At 55.3% G+C, this 24,564-nt stretch overlaps 1 protein-coding gene across 1 annotated transcript; it reads right to left on the bottom strand.

The window, feature by feature from the left end:
* Positions 1-23,189: 23,189 nt before the first annotated feature.
* DNAJB8 (DnaJ heat shock protein family (Hsp40) member B8) lies at positions 23,190-24,264 on the bottom strand. The gene has a single exon (XM_017885065.1). The coding sequence runs from the start codon at positions 23,998-24,000 to the stop codon at positions 23,302-23,304; it is 699 nt and encodes a 232-aa protein (XP_017740554.1). The 5' UTR covers positions 24,001-24,264; the 3' UTR covers positions 23,190-23,301.
* Between the last annotated feature and the right edge of the window lie 300 nt (positions 24,265-24,564).

Below are 24,564 nucleotides of genomic sequence, written 5' to 3'. Positions count from 1 at the left end.
GGGTGCACCAGAATCTCAGAAATCACTGCTAAATAACTTGTTCATGTAACCAATCACCACCTGTTCCCCCAAAAACCTATTGAATTAAAAAAACTTAAAAATAAAATTAAAAAAGAAAAAGAAAAGTAAAGAAAGGAACTGAGGCTCAGAGAGAGCTCGCTTCCCCACAGGGCCCTCCTTTATGGGACCCAAGAGCTGAACCACAAATGACCTCCCCAAAAAGCCTGGCATTCGGGCTACCATGGGGCCTGCTGCAGGCCTCTGACCCAGCCCTGGGCCCAGCTCAGAGCTGAGGTGTCCCCTCAGCGCCCAGGAGCATCCAGGTTCCCCCAGCTGCAGCCCAGCCTGATCCCAGTGCTGACTTCCATGCAAGGAAAGGCAGCCCATGATCTGTCGTCGTCTGCAGGGAGACACCCCTGGCCAGGGGACAGGCTCCAGGCCTTGTCCCGTGAGCCAGCTTATCCTCTCTGCTGCCATCCTTCCCATCCTGTGAACTGCTCCTTGTCATTTCCATTCTCCAGGTGGGGAAACTGAGGCACAGATCAGAGCTTGGGAGCAGTGGTTCTGGACTGAAACTTGGGCCCTTCCTGACGGGATCTGCTGTTCAACCCTGAAGAAGGCCCCTCAGCTTCAGGGCCCAAGGAAGTGATGGGGAAAGGGTGGTAGGGAGTCTAGAGCCCCCTAGAGGCTAAGAGGATTGCAACTGTGTGCCTGGAACACTGCAGGCGGGTGGGGAGCTGGTGTCTCTATAGCTGGACTCTGGCCTCCAGAATGGGCATGAGGCCTCTGTGGGGCAGGAGGAGACTGGTGGCTTGCCCTTGCCCCTGCCTCCTCACTTCAGCCTCAGGTCACACCTCCAGCAGGGGCAGCGGCAGGGTGTGGGTGTCTGCAATCCACACAGAGGCTCTCGCTCCCCTGCCCCAGGGCTGCTCCGAGATTTGGACCAGGGATGGAAGACAGCCGGCAGTGGCCAGCCTTCCATTCTCTTCCTATAGATGCCTCTCCCCTTCACCAAGGGGGGAGTCCCCCTCCACCCCCAGCTAGGGATGCTGGTGGAAGGAGCCCTTAGCTCACCTGGTCATCATCTCCCTTCATTCTCAGCACAGACCTTGGGAAAGGCAACCCAAGGCTCACCTTAGCCTGAGCTCCCCTGAAAGGACTGCCTGGAAGAAAGGAGTCTGTGTGCAGGAAGTTTCGGTGGGAAGCAATGCCAGGGGATAGGAGTGAGTGAGCCACAGGAGAGCCAGGCAGGGAAGAAGGAAAAGCAGCAGGAGGCACCGCCAACCCAGCCGCCTCTGTGGGGTTCTGCGCTCCACCCCAAGAGGATATCCGTGGAAACCTGTGGGAGGTGCTGAATCCTGTCTGGCCCAGGGATGGCAGAGGGGCACACAGCCATAGGCTCCCATCCATCCATCGGGCTACCCAGTGACCTTGTGCTTCTGGGTTGCACTGTGTGAGGGCCAAGCAGTTCCCACAGGCGGTCCTCACAGCATGCCAGCTTTGGCAAGTGGTGAGTTGCAAAGCTGTGCAAAGACCACATGGAAGAGACCATGATAGCACTGTGGCTGGGACAATCAGGAGGTCAAGAGGACGTGAAGTGGGCACAGAGGTATCTGATGCAGTTCACGGTTAAAAATAATGGGTGTGAAATAGAAAATCTGAAGTATAGCAAGGCCAACAGATCACACAGCGACTGCCACTGAAAAGATAGTTTATTACTCACAGTTCTTTAGAGGAGGGGGCCTCCTGGGAGGCACTGGGTGGGCCAGGAGGCAGAGGGAGAGCGGACCAGAGGGCAGGAGCCTCCATCATGGAATTAACGGTGAAGTGGGTAAGCAGGTGTAGGGCTGATTTGTTTGAATAATTTCAGGGCTCTGGGGCACAGGGCTCCCCCTGGTTGTCTGGTCCCGGCCCTTGGGGAGTAGAGCAGAGGGATGGTGGTCTGGAGTGTGAGATTACAAAAGAGTTGCACAGCTTTGCAACTCACCACTTGCCAGCTGGGGTGTGGACAGTGGGTTGGGTGGTTTTGCCTTTGAAAGGTGAGCTCAGAGCGAGTCATGCCTTATCACCATGGATTGGCTGACCCTGAGAGAGGCGGTCCCTCCAGGTTCAGCAAGGCCCCAGGTGTCAAAGCATCAGAACAAAGACATTGAAGGAGGTGGTTGCTCACGGCCACCCGCCACCCCTGACCAGCTCGGCCCTGCTTGTGGCATCACTGAGTCCTGCGTGGCCAGAGCTTAAATCAAGGTGGCAGCCAGCCTGGATCTTTGTTCAGTGTCGATACACAAGTCGTGGGTGGGTCACAGTCCCTCCTGCTGCACCTGGTCTCAGTGCTGGAACTGATGCTCCGCAGCGCCCCACCTCACTGCCTGTTCTGGAAGCCCCCGCCTTGGCCCACATGTCAGCTGCTCTGGGGTATTTGCCTGGTGGGGTGGTCGGCTCTTCCTCGGGGGATCTGAGACCTCAGTTGGCTTGCCCTTGTCCAGCCGAGGTTGCTGCAGCTGCCCACTGGTCATTATCCCCACATACGGAAGGACTAGGAGAAGCCCCAGAGCCTTCACTGAGTTTTAGATGTCTCCTCTCCACCCTGGGCAGCAGCAGTAGTCTTCTCACGGTGGCCAAGTTGGTCACTGTCACCAGCAGGCTCACTGCTGGGCTGTGGTTGTGGCTTCAGGTTCAGTGACATATTTGTCATGTGTCCCATCCCACCACCAAGCCAGGACCTCCAATTTGGCAGAACCAAACATTGTGGGGCAGGAAGTCTGTGTTCTACAAAAGGGAATGATGGTGAGTGGGCCTCCTCCCCACACTCCGGGTGTGTATTCTAGTTCCAGGGCCCAGCCTGGGCTCACTGCACACACTGCCGCCCGCAGGACAAGACCCCAGCCCTCGGGCTGCTAGTCAGGCAGGCACCTGAGCTGAGTCTCTGATGGGCCACTCCTCTTAGACTAGCCGCTTCTGAGTGATGTGAAGTAAAGTGAGGTCAGGGCACCCATTCTTACATTCCTGTTGTCCCCTCCTTACAGCAGCTCTAAGGCAATTGTGTAGGATGCCAGGGTTCCCTGAGAAGTAAGCTTTTAAACTCAAGGATTGCATTGTACATAGTGGACTAACTTCTCTCCTGGGTATCAAGAATGGTACCAATTCTGTATCATCCTGGGGTACACTGAGAAAGTATCACTCAAGTCATTTTCTGTGTATTCAGTTCAGATGGGAAACTGATTGAGAAGCCTCCTGCCCTGCTGGAGAAATGTTGCCACCAGATCCCCGTGAGCCCTGGGATGGTGATGTCAGTGGGGGTTCTGCAGCCAGAAGGCAAACCAGGGTGGGTGCGCATGAGCTGCTGCCCCTTCATGGGGGACAGGGTCCAAAGTAACCAACCTACCATTGAGTAACTGTCAGTCTCAAGGGATGTCCCCAATCGCCAACTCAGCATCTGTCTCTGCCGCTGCGGTTGCTTATTTCTCAGCAATAGTAGCAGAGACCGATGGCTCCACTCCTGCCCTCCTGATGCCTCTGTCCATAAACCCTTTGTGCAAGCGCCGGAGTGGCCAAGGACACAGGCTGACTGGCGGCCACAGGACAGGTCAGGCTCCCCTGGTTGTCACATCTGTCTGTGGTAGATGCACACACTTTGTGCCCAACCTGTCCTTTAACCCCAGACCTCCTAGCCTCAGATCTCCTATGCTCACTCATTCTGGGTTCATGACCAGCCAGCCTGGCTGCACAAGTTCATGCCACCCCCTCCTCAGGGCAGGGTCTCTCCCTACAGCAGGAGTCATCGAGGGCAATGCTTACAGGGCTGCCCAAAGCACTGCTCCTCTGCAGGGGTGCTCCTGAGGACTGTAGAACAGCATGGGGATCCATATTTGGTTGCAGACCCCTCTGTGAGCCAGGCCTTCATTTTTTCTTCTATTAGGTGGCCTTAGGAGACCCTTCTATGAAGCCATAGGTGATCCCAGGAATAGGTGTCAGCGCAACAGAAATGGGTGACAGGGAGTCTGGGCCTCCTCCACAGACCTGCTCAGGTCTGGACCTGAGCAGCCCTGCCTTCCGTCACACAATGGGTGGCCACTGTGCCAGCCATCCAGCCACCTCAGGACTCAGTGGATCTGACCACAGCCAGCTGCTGTCACAGGGTCACTGGATGTCCTGGGCTCTGCAGGGCCCAGCAGCATTCCAGGAGCTCCTTCTAGGACGGCACACCCTCCCTGCAGGACTCTGAGCAACTTCCTACCAGAACTGGCCGGACACCCCGCACGAAGGCGTGTCTGTTGCCATCACATTGTGTGGCCAGGCCTCAGGGCAGATTGACCACAGTCAGAGCCTTCTGCAGGGGCCTGTCTTGCTCTGGGCCCCACTCAAAATGTGTAGCCTTTGAGCCACCTGATGAATACAGAGCAGTATCCCCAAGGCTGATAGCTGTTGCATCCCAGTCCCAGAAGGCCCACTAAATGCTGTGCCTCTTTCTTTGTGGTAAGAGGTGTGAAGGGCAATAGCTTCTCCTTTTCCCCAAAAGAGATTTCACAGCCTTCCACAGAGCTTGGGATCCCTCAGGTCCCTACGGATACAGCAAGTCCCATGCATCTTACCAAGGTAACCAGGGTGCATGCCACACTGCTTCCCAGTCCTCCTTAGCACGGCTTCGTCAGCAGAGTGGACCACCATGACATTCCATGGCACATTAGTTCCTCCTGTGGCACATTAAGCTTTTTAAACTCTGATTAAATGGGATCTTTTCACACTGCTAAACTGCACATATACTGTGATGCATTATTACACCAGTGATTCCAGCTACATATTTTTTGGCCTCTCTTGGTCTTGGGTATCTAGGGGTCCAGAGGGACGTGGAATTACACTCATTCAGGTTCATGATGACTATTTTGGGTAGTGGGGTTTGGGAGTGATTATTTGATTTTGTTTTTAAATTTCTGTGTATTGTTTAAGTTTTAGAGTAACCTAGTTTAGTTGTGATTAAATAACATTTAAACATTCAGTAAAAATTACTGAATGTATCATTTCAGCCAAAATGCTGGAGTCGGGTGAGTTCAGATGGGAACCAGGGTCGACCTAACAGAACAGTGGGGGAACTAGAAGCCTGGCTCCTCTGGAGGTGGGTGGGAGGCTCCCCTGGAGGTAGGTGGGAGGCTCCCCGGAGGTGGACTGAAGGCAAACCTGGAAGTGGACTGAAGGCAAACCTGGCTGTGCTCCAGGGCCAGGTTCACATCAAAGGGCATGATCTGGTAGGGAGGGTGTTGGCGACCATCCGGACCTTCCAGGAGCTAAGAAGTCAGGAGCGGGTCTAGATCCCAGGAAGGGCGCTGACACGATGAGACAGGGATGATGTCTATTCCAGCAGGCTGGAGGCGAGAAAGGCCAGTGGGCAGGAGAACAAAAACAGTATCGAAAGCACTTATGTGATCCTTCAGCCGTACAGTGCTCTAAACACTTACTCGTATCTTCCAAACGACCGCAATAAGTAGGGTCTATAGTTATTCCCATTTTACAAATGTGGAAACTGAGGCAAAGAAAACTTTAATACTTACCTGAAGGAAACTGAGGCAGGAGTCTAGATCTAGACATGGGGTCAGCATTAATTCCTTCACCCATGCAATGTTTTCAACAAATATTTCCATGTGCCTGGTGCTGTTTCTGGTACTGAGAAGACAGAAGTGCACAAACTGCCCCCCAACATACCCTGTCCCCAGGGCAGCCCCACCTGGTAGGGAGGATGAATGCAATACGGAAACACACAGATTTATTGTTACAAACAAGGACAGGGCCTTGAAGCAAGAGTATACAAGATGCTCGCCTGACTAGGGGTCAGGACAGGGTTCCTGGAACAAATAATATTTTAGCAGAAGCTGAAAGAATCCATAGAAGTTAGGGGTTGAAGAACATTCTGGGCAGAGGGAACAGTGTGTGCAAGGGCCCTGTGGTGAGCAGGAGAGTCATTCATTAGGGGCTTCAAAAGCAGTGCCACATAGGGCTTAGCAAGCAAGAGGGAGTCTGGTGGGAGATGGGAATGAAAAGGTGGCGGAACCTTGTGGCTAGGATAAGGATTTCATTCTTGGCTGGGGATGGTTTTGAGGAGGGCAGTAGCTGGTCTAATTGACATTTTCACAGAACACTGGTTGCTGCATAGAGTCAGGAGGCAAAGGAGAACGCAGGAAGACACGCTAGGAGGTGATCATGGTAACGTGGGCAAGAGGGGTTGGTTGCCTGGGCCGCAGCAGGAAAGGGGCTGCCCTCCTTAAGATTTCTTGCAAGTCCCTCACACTCTCACTTACAGTCCTCCAGCTAGAACTTAGTCCCATGGCCACACCTAAATGCAAGGGAGCCTAAGAAATGTGATCTCAATTCCCAGCACCCCTGTGCCATGGAAGACTCTGGCATTCTGTTTCTAGGGAAGAAAAGGGGGATGGATATTGCAGCAGACATCTAGCGGCTCTGCCAGTGTGATTTCATTTCTTTTATTTTTTCAGGGATATGCCATAATTTTCCCCCGCTTGGTTGAGGTGCGGTTGACAATCTGCCACTGTGATTCAGACTTGGTGGTGGTGATGGTGCCAATGAGGCTGGAAGTAATAGAGGTTAGGTCATAGGTGGTGGTAGGAATGAGGTGGCAATGCTGGCACTAAGGGTGGCAATGAGGATGTTTGTGGTGGCCATGGTGGCTTCCTAAAGGTGAGAGCAATGATGGCTGGCAAGGTGGGGGTCCAATTACTGGTGGTGCATGTGAGGTGATAGAGAAGGTGGTGGTGAAGGTGGTGGTGGTGGAGGTGATGGTAGTGTCTCATTGATGGTGATGGTCATGGTCATGGTGATGTGTGAGGTGATGCTGGTGATACTGATGTGTATGGCAACAATATTGATATTGCTGATATAGAAGGTGACAGTAGCAGTGGTGGTGTTGGGTTTGTGTTAGTAATGATAGTGAAGCCTGTAGCAATGGTGATGATGTTGCTAATACTAAAGGTGATAATAACATTTGGGATGATGGTGGTGAGGCTGATATATGTGTTGATGGTGATGATGGTGGTGGTGGTGATGATGGTTGTGGTGGTAGTGGTGATGATAATGGTGGTGGTGGTGGTGGTGATAATGGTGGGGATGATGATGGTGATGGTGGTGGTGATGGTGGTAGTGGTGATGATGGTGGTGATGATGGTGGTGGTGGTGGTGATGGTGATGATGGTTGTAGTGATGATGGTAGTGGTTGTGGTGGTGGTGATGGTGATGGTTGTGGTGGTGCTGGAGGTGGTGGGGATGGTGATGGAGGTGGTGGTTGTGGTATGATGTTAGTGATGATGGTGGTGGTGATGGTGGTGGGGATGGCAATGGTGGTGGTGATGGTGATAGTTGCAATGGTGATGGTGGTGGTGGTAGTGGTGATGATAGTGGTGGTGATGGTGATAGCAATGATGGTGGTGGTGATGATAGTGGTGGTGGTGGTAATGATGATGATGGTGGTGCTGGTGCTGGTGGTGATGATAGCAATGGTGGTTGTGGTGGTGCTGGAGGTCGTGGGGCTGGTGATGATGGAAGTGGTGGTGTTTATGGTGACAGTGGTGGTGGTGGTGAAGGTGACAGTCATGGTGGTGTGTTGGTCATGGTGATGGAGGAGGTAATGGTGATCGTGGTGATGGTGATGGTGGTGGTCATGGTGGTGATGGTGATGGAGGTGGTGGTGATGGTGGTGGTGGCGATGGAGGTGGTGATGGTGATGGTGATAGTGGTGGTCATGGTGGTGGCGATGGTGGCGGTGGTAATGATGATGGAGGTGGTGGTCATGGTGATGATGGTGATGGTGGTAGTCATGGTGATGGTGATGGTGGTGGTAGTAGTGGTGCTGGTAGTGCTTGTGCTAACGGTAAAGCTGATGTTCATGATAAGGGTAATGCTTTTGCTGACACCAGTATACTGTGTTATGGCTGTAGTGGTGATGGTAACTGATATAGTTTGGATATTTGTCCCTCCAAATCTCATGTTAAAATGTAATTCTCAGTGTTGGAGGTGGGGCCTTGTGGGAGGTGATTGGATCATGGGAGCAGACTTCTCATGAATGGCTTATAGCACTATCCACTTGGTGCTGTCCTTGTGATAGTAAAAGAGTTCCGACAATATCTGGTTGCTTAAAAAATGTGTGGCACCTCCCCCACACTCTCTCATTCCTGCTTTCACCATGTGATGCACCTGCTCCCCCTTCGCTTTCTGCTATGATTGTAAACTTCCTGAGGCCTCCCTGGAAACCGAGCAGATGTTGGTACCATGCCTGTAGAGCCTGCAAGAACCGTGACCCAATTAAACCTCTTTTAGTTATAAATTACCCAGCCTCAGGTATTTCTTTATAGCAACACAAGAACGGCCTAACACAGTAATGTTAGTGGTAATGGCAATGGGCATGGTGGTGGTGGTGGCAACGGTGCTGACAATGGCTTTAATTTCTCCATCCTCCTTACCCCAGAGTCAGGAAATTGGATTGGTCTACTTGTTCTTTAATTTTCTTTCTGACTTGTCTTTTTCCTCCTTATGCAAAAGCAAATTCCCTAAGTCCAGCCTTCCCCTTTGAGGCTTACACCAGTAGGCCATCCCACCACTCCCACCCTTGTTGCTGCATCTCCTGACCTCCTAGCCACTCTTCCTCATTCACGGAAGAATTTGAAGAGACTCTCAGGCTTCCCCATTGATCCCAGCTCTCCCATCTTCCTGAAGGAGTTTCGTGTCCGCTCAGACAATCTGTCCAATGCCTGGCCTTTTGGTTTCCTGACTGGCTCATCCTCAGTGACCTTCTCCTACTGTGCTCTCAAATACCCTTCTCCGGTGACATCTCCACAGAGCCATCTGAGAGTCCTCATGACATGGCAGCTGCCTTCCCCCACAGAGAATAACCCAAGTGAGCAGAAAGTGAAACCCACAGTGTCTTTGATGACTGAGCTTCAGAAGTCACAGTCTGTCATTTCCAAAACATCCTGTTGGTTATCTGTGTCTGCCCCACATAGTGTGGGCAGGGGCTCTACAGGGCATAGACACCAGGAGGCCGCTGCCTTCTTCTGCCTGCACTCACTGGGATTATAGGTGTGTGCCACCAAACCCAGCTAATTTTTGTATTTTTAGTAGAGACGGGATTTTACCATGTTGTTCAGGCTGATCTTGAACTGCTGACCTCATCATCCTCCTGCCTTGTCCCCCCAAAGTGCTGGGATTATAGGTGTGAGCCACCGCGCCCAACTCAATCCTCACACTCTCTAAAGGGACATTAAGAAACGTCTCCCTCCCCAAATCTCTAACCTCTCCCCTGCTCTCCTCTGTTACTTTATTCTCAGAAAATGACCTCACCTCCAATTTTACAGAAAAAATAGAAGCTACAGGAAGTCCTTCATCTTCCTGTGACCAAACCATAAGCACACATCTCTCTTTCTTTCCTCACTGCTGTTGCTAGAGGAATTGATTGCTGCTTCCTCCAAGACTGAGCTCACCTGTGTGTGGCCCCAGTCCCTCTCCTTTCCGAGGACCTTACATGATGCATGCCCCTTCTCTCTCCCACACATAGCCCTCCTCTTCCGCACAACTGTGTTCTTCCCAGTGGATCTGCAGTGCCCTCGGCCCCATTATTTTTTGGCTGCTTTCTCCAGACTCCCGCGGCAGACGGCAGTGTTCACATCTTCCTTTTCCTCCTCTCCATTCCCAGGCCCCTCTCAGTTCTCCGCTCCCATGGTCTCTAAATACCATGTCCCACTCAAAGTCACCAGGTCTGAGTCAGGGCATATTCAACACGAACCTGGAGCATCTTATAGACCCAAGGACAGCCATCAGAGACCATGGAACCACGAAAAGAGAATGTGGGAGCTGCTTGCAGGGGCTTCCACTCAGGCCAGAGAGCAGATAACTTGAATGTTAGAAAATGTCAATAGATGGAAAGAGAGCAAAGATGCTAAAAACCCATGTGTTCCCAGTGGAGCTCAGTCCTCATTGATCAACATTGGGTATGCTGGAAACCACCTCATCATTCCAGAAATGTTAAAACAAAAGGAAAGAATGGCCAGCGATCATGCATTTCTTGTACGAACTATTTCTCAGAGTAACTAGTTAACAAGGGAAGCTCTCTTTAGGAAAATGCCAGCTCATGAATAAAAAAGAAAGGAGGGATGATGTCACCACGTCACAACCCCTCATGATGAACTAGGCATAATCACCACTGACCACCAAAGTCATCGGTGAGAAGCTGATGGGGACTTTATCACAGATGGGCCTGGCTTGGAAGCCGTGAACCACTGGTCATTCTCGACCTCACCAAAAGGGTGTGGGTGGACCCGAGGTGTCCCTGAGTGCCGCTGCGCAAGGCACATCCGCCTATGCAGGTTCCTGCCAAGTCCTCACGCCTGAATCAGATCGAGCCTGTGTGTCCACAGAAAGTGCAGGACACAGAGGAGCGTGTGGCCCAAGGCTGGCACCACAGCACAGCTCAGCTCAGCCCGACTGGTGCCATGGCCACTTCTGGTCCACCTGTCTGCACTTCTCGGCCCCCTCTCCCAGCACTTGGACAGGGCTGTCCGTGTTTGCAGTCCCATTCCCTTGGCCCCCTACTCCCACCCCAGTCTGATCGCTGCCGCCTCACTCCACAGAAGCAGCTTCCACAACGGTCAACAATGTCCTCTGTGTTGCCAGAACCGACTAATGTTCTTGAAGCCTCATCTGTCACTCCTGACCCTCTTTGCAGTGGTCAGCATGGTTTAACACTCCCTTCTTCTTGAAACACCCTCCCCTCCTGGCTCCCAGGTGTACCCCCCAAGCTAGTTTTCTTCCCGGCGGTCCCTCCCTCCAGAAACCCCTGCTCTGTCTCCTCTGAAGGGCCCTCCTCCCTGGCCGGGCTTTAAGGACAGGGTTCCCGGCCCTGTGCCTGGCTATTTCTAAGTGGCTTTGTCCACTCCAGCTCTCCTGACTCCTTATATGCAAATGACCCTGAAATGTGTTCTCAAACCTGAGCTCCTCTCTGAGTCCGGACCTATGCTCCAACTGCCTATTGAAATATCTTGGGGGTCTCAAGGGCACCTTGTTCCTAGCAGGTCCAAACCTGAGCTCATGCTCTTTCTCCGAACACGGTCCTTTTCCTCCTTCCCTGTCTCAGTGGACAGCCCCACTATTCATTCTGATGCTTGGGCCAACCACCTGGCAGTCTGCCTCAACTGTCCCTTCCCTTTAGTCAGATTCTGACCTATCACCACAACCTTTGGGATCTCACTTCTCAAAGAAGTGTTGAGTCCATCCTCTTCTGTCTGTCTCCCCCATAGTCACCTTCCTGCATGAATGGAACTCCTCCTAACTGGTCCCTGCTGCCATGCTGACCTTGACATCCTTTCTCCACATGGCTGCCGGAATAATCTTTTCACAATGCAAATCCAATCGTGCCACCTTGCTTCAAGCCCGTAATTTCCCATTGCTCCTGGCATCCAGGTGACAACACTCCTACAGCCCCTGCACCATCTGGTCCCTGACAGCCCAGTGCCTGCCACCACCCACCACCCACAGTGGCCTTCTCCAGTCCTGGTATCACCTGTCCCTCCTGCTGTGGGGACTGTGCAGGTGCAGGCCCTCTGCCTGCCACATGCTCCTCTCCAGGATCACCCCTGCTCCCTTTCAGATCTTGACAGCTTGTTTTCAGGGCAGTTCTTCTCATCTTCCCCTCTGCCTCCTGAGGTACACATTTGAGTCATAGTTTCACAACTTTTGTTGTGACTATTTGAGTCAAATCTATTTCCTTCACTAGACTGTAACCCACTTGAAGGTAGGAGCGATCTTCATTATGGTGTCAACAAAATCCAACCTTTTGCCAGTCATGTAGTGGACACTCAAACCTTGCTCGGTGATGGTGTCTGGAGTGTTGGTGACAGTAGTGATGGTGATGGCAGGGCAGGGGTAGTGTTGGCATGGTTATGAACCATGAGGGTGTGTTAGTGGAGGTGGAGGTGGAGGTGACGGTGGTCGTGGCGACATGCAAGGGCAGTGGGAACAGTGGTGTGGGAGGTGGCTGAGGGGATGACGGTGGTGATGGCAGGGATGATGATGGTGATGCTAGTGATGGTGGTCACCTTCCTCCACACCAGCATGGCTGACAGACCGTTGAGCAGATTTATGTAAGGAAGGGAAATGGGGGGCTGATCTGTTCCAATGGCAGCAACCTAAGGAGACCATCCTTCAATCCAGGACTGCCTGGGCTCCTGGCCTCACCACACCCCTGTGATTTCTTCTTCCTTTGGCTCAGCTTGTACCCATTCAATAGTGTTCCTCCTCCCTTTTAACTGAATCTGGCTGGGGTTGAAGTCTGTCCCTTGTAGCCAGAGAAAGCTAACTGGTACCGATGAGACAAGGAACGGTGGGGTGAGCTGAGATGGGGGCCCATTCCTTCCCACCTCCTGCTGGCCTCTCCTCCTCTCTTTGGCCTCTGAATGTTCTTGGATCTTTCTTTGTCTCTGTTCACTCTCTGGGTGATCTCGTCCACTCTCATCCCCTTAATACCATGCTATAAGCTGATAAATCTCAAGTATCTGTCCCTGGTTCTGACTTTTCTCCCGAAGCCAAATTCATATGTCCAGCTATTTACAGGGCATTTCTTACATGGCTGCCTGTCACACCTCAAACTCAGCCTGCCCTGTGATGCATGGGACTTTCCTCCAGGCACCTGCTTCCTGCACGATCTTCTGCAACCCCTGTGAGTAGCAACCACAACATGTCCTACCAGCAACCTTGGGGCCATCCTTGACTCCTGTCCCTCACCCCTACATCTGATCCACCAGCAAGCCTCATCAGTTCACCTTCCAGATGGAGCCTTCCAATCTCCACCTGCACTGCTGTGCCTCCCCATGCCGCCATCCTCTCGCCCCAGGAGAGCAGCTGCAGCCTCCTCCTGGGCCCCAGGAGTCTCCTCCATGCAGCAGCCAGAGCAGTCCAGAAAGACCAGAGGCCAGCTCCTCCTCCACTCCCAACCTTCCAATGGCTGCCCATCTCCTCCACAAGGAACACAGCCCTTCAAAGGGCCCATGAGTCTTCTGACATGGTCTAGCCCCTACCACCTCTTCTACACCTCCTCACCCTGTTTGGCTCAGGGGATGCTTTTCTTTTCAGGAGCGCTTCTGCCCCAGGGCCTTCGCAACTGGCTGCGCTCCCCACAGGGAATGCTGCCCCGAGCTGCTCCTGCTTCCTCCCTGCCTTCAGGTGGGCCGTGATGGAGGCTCTGAGCAAGGCAGGGACAGAGGGGCCTGTAGGGAGACCCCACAGGATGTAGTGTCTGAGAGGGGGCATTCAGGATGACTCCCAGGTGCCTGGGAAGGGACCTGAGATGGGATTGGCTTTGGAGAGGAAGATGCCAAGTGTGTGTGAGGCATAGGGAGAGAGGGGCCACCCAGGGCGAAGCATGCAAGACACTGCCTGGTAGACTCATCACATGGAGCCCAAGGCAAAGACCAGACTGGGAGGCAATGCCCCACCTGGCGGCGGCTGCCTGGAGAGGGCTGACCCCCACCCCACCCCCCGGGGCAGCCCCTGCAGTGAGCAGTAGTGACACTCCACTAGTATCCGCCAGCTGCTAGGGAATCCAGCCCATGGTAGGCTGCAAAATCAGTGGCTGAGCTGGTGTGAGCAGAGCTGGCACCACTGACCCAGTTCAGAGAGAAACATGGCCACTCTCCTGGGGGACAGCTCCACAGCCAGCCCTGCCTAGCTGGCAGCTGACAGTGGATCAATAAGCCCAATTGCTGATTACCTTTTTATTCAAATATAAATGTACAGCAAGTATGAGAATCAGTCTCTTGCAATTATGGCTCCTGCCTGCCTTTCCTAGAGGGATGCATGGAAGGGCCCAGCTCCAGAGCCACACAGGTGGGGGGCCATGCCACAGCCACGCTGTGGGAGAGCTGGGGGGACTTGGCAGCACAGCAGGGCCATGCTGGACTGTTTCCTCCCTCTCCTATGGCCACAGGAATTCTGAGGCCACCAGCCCAATCTCCTTTAGCCGCAAAGGGCAGAGCTTTCTCCAGTCACCTCCATGCTCATCTGAGCCCCGCTCTCTGCTGGGCAAACTGGGGGCAGATCAGAAACTGTCCCTGCCCTCAAGAGCTGGACCCAAACCCAGGAAACTTGAATGCCAGATGAAGATATTCAGGAACCTGCAGGTGGAGAAGGACTTGTTTCTGGGATCCCAGGGAGGGAGAAACAGGGGAACCGCAGGCTGCAGAAAACACCCAGCTCCAGTCGGCCTTGACAGGGAAGCGTTGAAGGGATGCTCCTGGGGATGAAAGCCGAGTGGCTGGGGGATGGCTGCGTCAGTATGGCGAGGCTCAAAGTGGTGGGAGGTGGCCAAAGCCAGCAGCGACCCAGGAACCTGAAGGAGACTCGTGCCCTCACCACCACCCCAGAACCCCACGACCCCAGGGGTTTCCTGACCGGCTGCTCGGGTGACCGCAGGCATAACCACGGCGCCCAGAGGCTTGAGTGGCTGGCGGTGCCAGGTTCCTGCTTTGGGGTGTGACAGCGCAGTGTGGTTGGCGGGCAGGCGGCCCCAGCCCCGCGCTGCCCAGCACCCGTGCTCCCAAGCCCCATGGAGGGCAGGCCTGTCCCCAGGCCACACCCCACCGAGCCAGGGAGTGCCGGGCCCAGGGACATGGCCCCAGGGATGGGTAGGGATGCTCAGCAATGTCGCCTGAGGTCATACTCGACCTTTGGTGAGTCCCGGACCCCTCTGAGATGCTGATGGAGGCTGTGATCATACCTTTTCTTAAAACAAAACAAAACCACCTGTGGACCCACATCTCTGTCTGCATCCTGGGTCCCCAGGAGCCAGCTGCTCCTCTGCCTCCTCTGCTCTGAGCTGTGATCCTGGGCCCTCCTGGGGACCCAGACCCAGACCATTCCCAGGGTTAAACTGAAGGGTGACTAATGCCTCTAGATGGACGAGATGCCACAGCCAGGGTTCTGGGACAAGGGACACAGCCTTGAGGAGGAACAGCTGGGAGTGTCCCCAGAGCCAGGGGAGAGAGAGGGCTTTGACAGACAGAGAAAGCCAGTCCCAGAGAGAGGCAGGGACAAACCTGAGGTCTCCAGCAAGGGGGCTGAGCAGGTCCTGCACCCTCCCAGCCTTGGCCACATGAAGGCACTGGCTCCTCTGCTCAGGAACCCACAGCCCTGACCCCATATCCCACCTCCCAGGTCCTGCTGCCAAGCTCCTGCCACACGGGCCTCCTCCCAGCCCTGCCTCTCAGCCCTAGCCTCCTGGTCTCTACTCCTTTGCTCTGCATCCCAGACACAATCTACCTCCTCCCCAGGAGGCTCCCCTTCAGGGACGGGCCCTAGGGGCAGGTCCTGCCCAGGGGTCCAGGCATTTGAGTGCCCCTCCCTAAGCAACCTGGAATATAGGTCCCCCAGGCAGGAGGCCATTTGAGGAGTAGGTGGCCTTGAGCTGGACTCTCAACAGCCCCTCTGTCCAGCCCTGTGAGGAGACCACCTCTCCTCTCTGCAGGCTCTGTGGTGGGTGGAACAATGTCCCCTCCCCACAAAGATGTCTTCGTCCTCACCCCCAGAACCTGCGTGTTCCCTTAGATTGCAAAAGGGGCTTTGCAGATGTGACTGAGTGAAGGATCTTGAGACAAGAAGACTATACATGATCATCCAGGTGGGCCCTAGATGTAATGCCAAGGACACTTACAAGAGGAAAGAGAAGGGTCAGAGTCAGAAAGGGAGACTGGAGGATGCTGTGCCTCTAGCTTTGAAGATGGGGGAAGGGACCACCAGCCAAGGAATGCAGGTGGCGTCTGGGTTGGAAAAGGCCAGGAGATGGGTCTTCCCTTGGAGACCTCAGGAGGAAGACACCTTGATTTTAGCCCAGGGAGACACATTTGGGACTTCTGGCTTCTAGAACTGTAGGACAATAAATTTGGGTTGCTTTAAACTACAAAGTTTGTAGTAATTTTCCACAGAAGCAATAGAAAATGATTGCAGGCTCCTTTTCTGAAAAACCCAAAAGGCAGTGAAAGAGAATTGCAAAAGAGAGGACGTGCTGGGGTGAGAAGGGACCCAAGCAAAGCCCAAGCGTGGCCTCAGAGGCAGCAGGAAGCAGGGGGCTGCCCCCACCCTTGTCCCAGCCCCCAGGCCCCTGAGGTCCCTGGAGTAGTCCGCTTCACAGAGACAGAGAGTGGAATGGGGGGCACCAGGAGCTGGGGGGTGCGGAGTTAGAGTTGAGTGAGAACAGCTTCCATTTGGGAAGAGGAGAGTCCTGAGACAAATGATGGTGAGGGCAACAGAGCCGTGCGAATGTGCTTCATGCCTCTTAGTTGTCCACATCAAAACAGTGAAATGGGAAATTGTATTGTGGGTATTTTACTACAATTAAACAAACACAAAAATAGCCCGTTGACGGTAAAAGAGAGGTGGGAGGTTGTAAAGGACGAGGCTGGAGAAGAGGTTGGACCCCATGCGAGCCTGTGGGTCCCAACTGGGGTTTGGACTTTGTCCAGGATCTTGGTGAGGAGTGTGGAGGCATCCACCTGCGGACACAGTGGGCAGTCTGAATTTGTCCTGAAGGCCTTAGAGGGGATTTTAATATTTCCCTGTGAGCCGCTCTGGGGAATTTGGACTTCAGACTCATAATGATGAATGATCCATGCCCTCACCAAGAAGCAGAGCACCTTGGTATTTTCTGAAGGCTGGTGAGGATGTGCCCAGGTCAGAGGATGGCTCGGGCCCTGGAAGGCCACCTCTGGCAGGCTGGTGCTGGTGCCCAGGGCTCAGGGAGGAGGCTGGGGCAGGGATCAGGTGCATTGGAAACTGAGCATCTGCAGAGCCCGGGGGCCACCAGGGAGGCATCCAGTGGACGGTGCTGTGCAGACCTGAAGTCTGAGTCCCAGTCATATGCTGAGGTTGCCAGTAGAGGTGTAGCCCTGATTAATAGCCTGTATTTTGAGGCCCACGTTGTGAGCTGGGCACTGGAAACACAGCCGTGAGCAGAGCCCACATCCCAGGGCGTAAACTATCTCCTGGTGGGTGCAAGGCAAGCAGAACCAGGCTGTGGGGGGCATAGGCAGGGTGGCAGTGAGGTTAGTGCAGGTGGCAGGGAGTCGCTCCGGGGAGAAACAGCATCTGCAAAGGTGGAAGGGCAGGGCTGAGGCCTGCCAGCCCCAGCCTGGTGAAGGGTTCTAAGCAGTGGTGGCTGGCAGAGCAGCGACCAGACGTCTTGCCTCCTTCTCTGCTGTCTCCTGGCACCTTCCCAAGTCCCAGCACACAGAGGTGATGATAAATGCTCGCTGGCATAAGTTAGATGGGGGCTCTTGTTCCGGGCTCATGTTCTGGGAGGGGTCAGACGACTCTGTCCTGTGAAATGGGCATAAGGACGCCCACCGTGTAGGGCTGCGTGGAAGACAGATGACAGTGGGTGGACAAAGCCCAATGCAGGCGCTCAGTGCCACCCTCCATCCACAAGATGAAGTCAGTATTGGCAGATCTTGATGGCGTGATTGTTGTAAAAGCCAGATCAAGGGCCCTGGGAGTTGTCATTGGAAGCAGCAGACACCCCAGCTCTGAACGGAGCTTGGGACCCTGTCCAGCCAGGGAGGGGCCGTGAGGTCTGTGACCCTGGCATGGCAGAGTGGGCAGACTGGGGAGGCCTGAACTCCCTACCAAGACCCTTCCCCAGCAGACAAGAGGAGAATCTCCTGCTCAGTGGCAGGCTGCCGGGGGAGGGGGGCAGGCGGGCCACCTGGGGCCGGGTGGGCAGTGAGGCGCGAAGGCAGCCGTCCCACACCCTCCCCCAGCCCCCTCCAGGGGCTCTGTCTCCACCCCTCACCTGGGCACCTCCAGCTATCTCCCTGGCTCCTTGGCATCTCTGTGTCTCTATGGTCCCTGGGTCCCCGGAATCCCAATCTCCCCTTCCTGCTGTGTCTCTCCCTGTCTCTGTCACCGTGTCTCGTCGCTCCCGGTTCTCCTGCCCTCCCCGTCCCGCCCACCACAATCCCCTCCAGCCCACTTGGTGCCCTTATCTGGGTCTGCCCCGCACAATTGCTGGGAGCCCATCCCCATGACAACGGGGCAGATGGCGGCTGCGATTAGCCACTCTCCCTCCCTCCGCAGCTCAATCCGTCTTTGAAATTAAATCAGCTGCGATAACATCGACCGGCCAGAGGGAGGGAAGGCGGGCAGGAGGCTGCCTGCGCCCCACCCACCCTGCCCCAGGCCCAGTGCAGAGGGAGAGTAAGAGGGGGGCAGAACTGGTTCCCACTGTGGCCCCGTGACCTTGACCACATCTCTCGTCCTCTGAGCCTCAGTTTCTGCATCTGCAAAATGGGGGTGAACAGCCATATCTCTTGCTTGGCTCAGTGGAAGGCGTCGGGGAGGTTCTGCAGTAGGCTGAGAACACTGTACCTGCCCACCCAGTCCATGAAGAAGCCTGAGCCCCAGTGGACAATCCCTGCCCAGCCAGGCCTGAGGGGCCAAGGCCATTTGAGTAAACCAGCTCTTCCTGGCTGAGAGGCCACAGACCTGGCTCCCCACCTGCTCTGCAAGCTCAGTGCATCTTCCAGGGCCTTGACACCCTAACTTGCAAAATGCTCCAGCTTAGATGCCATCTCATCCACTCCCTCCCCCACAGCCTTTTGGTCCCTTCAGACAGCCAGGGCCCTCACAGAATGTGTGGACCCAGGAATGGAGGGTGGAGAAGGTGGAGACCTGCCCCAGTATGAGACCTCCCAAGGAAGCAGCATCTGGTGGTGTTCACTGGGTGGGCTGTGGGTCCCAGGCAATGGGGTCAGCATGTTCGAAAGCTGGAGGTGGGAGGCAGGGTAGTGCCAGAGCACAGAGAGCAGGAGAGATCGGGGAGGTGTGCCTGGATCTGAGGCGAGGGAGGGCTGCGTTAGATCCGGAGGAGGACTCTGGGTAGAGGTCACGGCCAGCTCAGTGGCCCCGTGCAGGAACAAGTCAGTGTGAGTAGGAAGGGGAGGAGGCCAGGGGGCTGGAGCAAAGAATGATGGGGAAGCCGGGGCGGTCACTGTGCCGGCTGGGGAAGGTCCTGAGGGCCACCATGGGGACTGCAGCCTCCACTCCTAAGTGTTCCACAAAACTCAGGCTTTCACAGGATCCTTCTGGCTGCTGGGATAAAAACGGGATGAAAGAGGGAAGGGAGGAGGCCAGGGAGGAGGCTGGAGTGATGTCCAGTGGATGACAATGACCCAACTGGGACACGGCCGTCATCTTCGCGGGGAGCTACCCTCTGCGGTGTCCCCTGCCCCCTGCTGAACCCTGGGGCAGCGGAGGAACCTCAGCGGACTCCACTCAGCATGGGACTGCACAGGGCGCAGCCAGCCTCAGCCCAGCTCTGAAAGTGGCTCCCAGACCCCTGGCTGCCCCGCGCAGCTCTGAAAGTGGCTCCCGGACCTCTCACTGCCCCATCTGGCTCTGAAAATGGCTCCCAGGACACCTCGCTGCTTCAGACTTGGCCCCTAGACACACAGCCCAGCCTAGAAGAGGCTCCGGGAAAGGCCAGAATGGCCTGCTGCGGCAGCGCAGCTTGGCAAGGCCTCCTCAAGAAAGTGACACAGAGTAGGAGCCTCCAGGGATGACTTTAACAAGCCGAAGGAGATGGGAAGGGCGGCCCAGGCAGGGGCAACAGTGTGATGCCGCAGCAGAAAGGGCCCGGAGCCGGCAGTGCTGTGGGGCAGGCCCCAGGCAGTGAGTGCTGCGAGGGGGTTGGACTCTACCCCAGATGTGCTCCTGAGGAAGTCACTCAAGCTGCCAGGCTTCAGCTTCTCTGTCTGTGAAGTGGGGCTAAGGGTAGACACAGGGATTCCGCCAGGTGTCACATGCTCGGCTGGGCGGGTCAGTGACTGGGGCCCCGCAGGCGTTTGAGCAGGGGATGCCGTGTTGGATTTGCATTGGAGAGAGCAGGTGCCAGCTCCAGGTGTGAGGCTGGGCGACAAGAAGGAAGCAGAGAGCCAGGAGTCCTGGGGTGTTTGGGGACCAGTGCCGTGCAAGCACCCAGGTTTCTGCTGTGCACCCAGCGCCAGGACTGTGGCCGCCTGGGCTGCCGGGCTGTAACTGGATTTGCTCAGCAGCTGCCTGTGCTAAGCAGGCCCACTTGACGCAGACACAGCTGGCCAGTAATTGGTGAAATTAGCAAGTCGGCGGGGACAGAGGTCAGGTGGTTAATGCTGTAGTGGGGGCTTTGATGAAGTTAGTCCCAGGGAAGGACTGGGAGCTGGGGTTTGACCTTCTGTGTTTCACGAGGCTCTCCTGCCCTGCCTGTAACATGGTTAGGGGACCTCCAGCTGCTGGCTTGTCCCAGGGCTCTCAGAGGCAGAACCCAGGGAGCCACAGCTTGGCCTCAGCCTCAAGACGCAGCCACAGCGCCAAGTTGCCGACTGTGTCCTCTAAGCCAAGACACATGCAGAAGCCAAGGGGGCTTTTCAAGCCCTGAAGATCTTGGGTTGATGCCCCTTGGCTTCCTGGAAGAGGCCTTCAGCAGGCTCCCCTTGGAGAAAAGCAGCAGGCCCGCCTTCCAGCCTCTGCATCCCTCGTGAGTACCCCTCGGACCAACTCTGCATCTGGAAATGAGATGAGTTCTTCACTGGCTGTTCCCCTTATTCGACTGAGCCTCACCCTCCTCTCTAGGTTAAAGGCCTCCCAGGGTCTTCTCCTGTCCTGAGCTCCAGAGAGTGTCCTCTGAGCATGGTCCTTGGTTCCCACTCTTCCCTGGCACAGTGCTCCTCCCTTCTTTCATTACATATCATTTATTGGGCACCTACTAGATGCCATGAGCTGGGCTGGGAGTTGGGATGCAGAAGTGAGCAAAATCTGACCAGATCCTAGTCCAGTTGGTGCTCAGGACACCTTCTGTGGCCATGCCACACTTCCTTGCCACAGCCAGGGAGCCAGAGACCCTGTCACTGACCATCCTTTAACCCTCAAACCTGGAATCACCTCCTTTTTGGCTTCTACTCCAATCCCAAGGAACAAGGAATTGCCACCTGCTGGTCCTTTATATAGATGCACTCAAGCACTTAAGCGCATCTCCCTGGGCTGTCACTGCCAGCATCATCATCATCACCACCATTTTAAAGGCAGGTCCTTTGGAGTCAACATCTGGGGTGATATTCTAGCACAGCCACTTGCCAGCTGTGTGACTCTCTCCTCTCCAGACCTCAGTTTCCTCTTCAATAAAGTGGGGTCAATGACCCCTGTCTGGGAGGGTTGTGGACAGTTGTGGGCCTTAAATGGAATCATGCATAGCCACCTTCCTGGCCTTCTTGCTGTTCTCCAAACAGGGGCAGGCCTGTTCCTGCCCCAGGCTTTTGCACTTGCTATTCCCTCTGCCCAGAACGCTTTTTCCCCAGATGGCCTCATGGTCCAGTGCCTCACTTTCATTCCAGTTCCTGATAGATGTCACCCCCTCAGAAATGGAGGCCACTCTGTTTTTTTTGTGTGTGTTGTTTTGTTTTGTTTTGTTTTGTTTTTGAGACAGAGTCTCGCTGTGTCGCCCAGGCTGGAGTGCAGTGGCATGATCTCGACTCACTGCAAGCTCCGCCTCCCAGGTTCACGCCATTCTCCTGCCTCAGCCTCCCGAGTAGCTGGGACTACAGGTGCCTGCCACCACGCCCAGCTAATTTTTTTGTATTTTTAGTAGAGACGGGGTTTCACCATGTTAGCCAGGATGGTCTCAATCTCCTGACTTCGTGATCCACCCACCTTGGCCTCCCAAAGTGTTGGGATTACAGGCGTGAGCCACCGTGTCCGGTGAGGCCACTCTCTTGGGTGTTGAGTGACTCAGCACTCCCCTGCCCACTCCCTGAGCCCCCTTCTCAGTCAGCTCACCTGCCCATTTCCTCTCCGGCGTTCATTGCTAGTGGGGACCATGTTCTGCACATCTGTTTCTCATCTGTCTCCCTCAACTAGAATACTAACCGCATGAGGGTAGGGGTCTGCCTGTTTTGTTCCTTGCTGTATCTCCAGTGTCTAACAGGTGCTCAATCAATATTTCTTGAATTGCATCCAATTAATAGTGCCTGACACATCTGTGAGTTCGAGATTGTTTCAAAGTAAAATGTTACTTTTTTTGAGGCAGAGTCTTGCTCTGTTGCCCAGGCTGGAGTACAGTGGCATGATCTCAGCTCACTGCAACCTCCACCCCCTGGGTTTAAACAATTCTCCTGCCTCAGCCCCTGAAGTAGCTGTGGTTACAGGCACTCGCCACTATGCCCAGCTAATTTTTGTATACATTTTTTTATTTTTAGTACAGATGGGGTTTCACCATGTTGGCCAGGCTGGTCTCGAACTCCTGACCTCGTGATCCACCCGCCTCAGCCTCCCAAAGTGCTGAGATTACAGGCGTGAGCCACCCCCCCGCACCCAGCCTCAAAGTAAAATGTTATTTTAAAAATGCATACTTTTTAAAGATTGGCACTCGGTAGGACTCAGGTCACCAGAACAGAGTCCCCTTTCCTTTTTAGCACAGGCACCTCCCATGACGTGGAGCTCACTCACCCTCTGAGGGGATCAGCCTGGCTCTGACTTGGGGAAAGCTCCGGCTTCACGTGGCTGAGATCTGCTCCCTGGGATCCTGCCCCCACCCATGGACGACAGGCCTGAAGACGAGTGGGCACTCGCCAGGGAGCATGGCCTGTAGAAAGGCCCTGGGGCTGCAGGGTTTGTGGTGCAGTGGAACAACTGGGGAGGCCAGCACGGTGGGAGGTCAGAGGCAGAGGGCCAGGGGCAGGTGGGTGGGCCCAGGCCACCAGGCCCTCGTGGTGAGGATGAGACGTGCAGTCCTTATGCTTAGAGCGGGGGAGCCTGGTTTAAAGCCACCAGGCAATGCGATTGAATGTGGGTTTGGCACAGCTGTCCCGGGAAGAACCTATGTGGGTGGGTAGAAAGGGGGAAGGCTGAGAACTGGAACAGCAAGGCCTGTGCAGATGGCAGGGGCCAGCAGTAGAGAATGGATACAGGTCAGGGTTGGGTTTGAGGTAATCAGGACAGGGCAGCCACGTTATTTGTCAACCCAGATGGCGGGCACAGGAGAGATGACCGACCCCCCTGCAGAACCACCCCTGGCTTCCTGATGGAAACAGCGCAGGCCCTGGAGGCAGCATCCATACCCTCCTTCACGTCCACTAGGCTGGAGCTGGCCCCACATCCCCACAAAGCTGGGCAAGCTGTTCCATGAACTCACTTGGCACATTTATTAACCATCAGGCTATGTCTGCGGCCCCATGTGTTTTCTGCCCCGTTCACAGTGGTGACAGAAGGAAGGCAGAGCCAGGTGGCAGGTGCCTACTTGCTATCCATCCATTTGAGCTGCTTCTTGCCATTCACAGTCACTGACTTGAGCTGCCCATCTTCCTCCACCTCCACACGTTCCTGCCCGTTCTCCACGATGCGCTTGGTGGTAACCTTGTGGCCATTGATTATCTCGGTGGACGACATCACCGACTTGAACCCCGAGCTGCCAGAGCCGGAGCCCCCGAAGGAAGTGGATGAGAAGGTGGTGTGGCTGCCCCCGCTGCGGCCCAGCGTGTTGAAGGATGAGAAAGCCTCCATGAAGGCTGGGAACTCTCCAAAGCCCGCCGAGAAGGCCCCCCGCAGGCCATGGCCCCGGCCACCACGGTCACTGTTGAATGGGCTGTCCCAGAACTCAAAGGAAAAGGGGTCCAGGCCACCGAAAAACTCCCGGAAGATGTCCTCAGGGTTACGGAAGGTGTAGCCGGTGTCGAAGGGGCTACCGTAGGGCATGCTGGCCCCGCCGCCGGCCCGCCAGCTGTCACAGCCCGCGCGGTCATACAGGGAGCGCTTCTTGGAGTCGGACAGGACCTCGTAGGCCTCAGACACCTGCTTGAACTTCTTCTCAGCTTCCTCCTTGTTGTCGGGGTTCTTGTCGGGGTGCCAGCGAAGGGCCAGCTTGCGGTAGGCTTTCTTGATGTCCTCCGGGGAAGCGCTGGCCTGCACGCCCAGCACTTCGTAGTAGTTAGCCATGGCCAGGGGTGTGGGTGAGAGGAGAGGGGACGTGGAGGCCAGGTGGGCTCAGGGACCCAGCTGGTCAGAGGACGGTGGAGAGGTGGCGGGTGGTCTGGGGCCCTTCAGCAGGGGCCTGGCTGGACTCCTCAGGCTCCAGGCAAGATTCTGCTGGGGAGTTCACCTTTTCATAGTACCAGTTCTCAGGGACTGGAGGGGCCCCCACTGAGAGGGGTGGGGGGAGGGGAAGGACACTGCCGCTGTGGGGCCAGGTCAGGGTGGGGTGCCCTCCACAGCTCCCTTTATGACATCAGCTCTCAGGGCGTGGCCTACCCCCGCCCCCAGCTCTGCACCAGGCAAAGCTGGGCATATGGGCTTGCCCCTGCCACTGAGGCAGCCACAGCGGTGGGTGGGAACGGGATGCTCTCTGACTCAGGTGGTGTGGGCTGAGCCCCGGGAGCCAAAGGGCAGAGGCAGGATTGGCCATGAGATTCTAGCCTTGGTGGGTGACAAAGGTCCGTGGCCGTGGTGGGGGAGGTGGGCGAGGGCCTTCTGGGTATGTCCACTCTGCCAATGGCTGGGCAT

The sequence above is a fragment of the Rhinopithecus bieti genome, unplaced genomic scaffold (genome assembly GCF_001698545.2).
Source record: "Rhinopithecus bieti isolate Rb0 unplaced genomic scaffold, ASM169854v2 scaffold_13262, whole genome shotgun sequence".
Taxonomy (NCBI): Eukaryota; Metazoa; Chordata; class Mammalia; order Primates; family Cercopithecidae; genus Rhinopithecus; species Rhinopithecus bieti.
Note: the sequence above shows the minus strand (reverse complement) of the source record. Positions and strands in the feature narration are given on the sequence as shown.

Excerpts from the sequence above, each read along its gene's own strand:
- DNAJB8 (XM_017885065.1), bottom strand. The coding sequence starts at position 24,000 with ATGGCTAACTACTACGAAGTGCTGGGCGTGCAGGCCAGCGCTTCCCCG.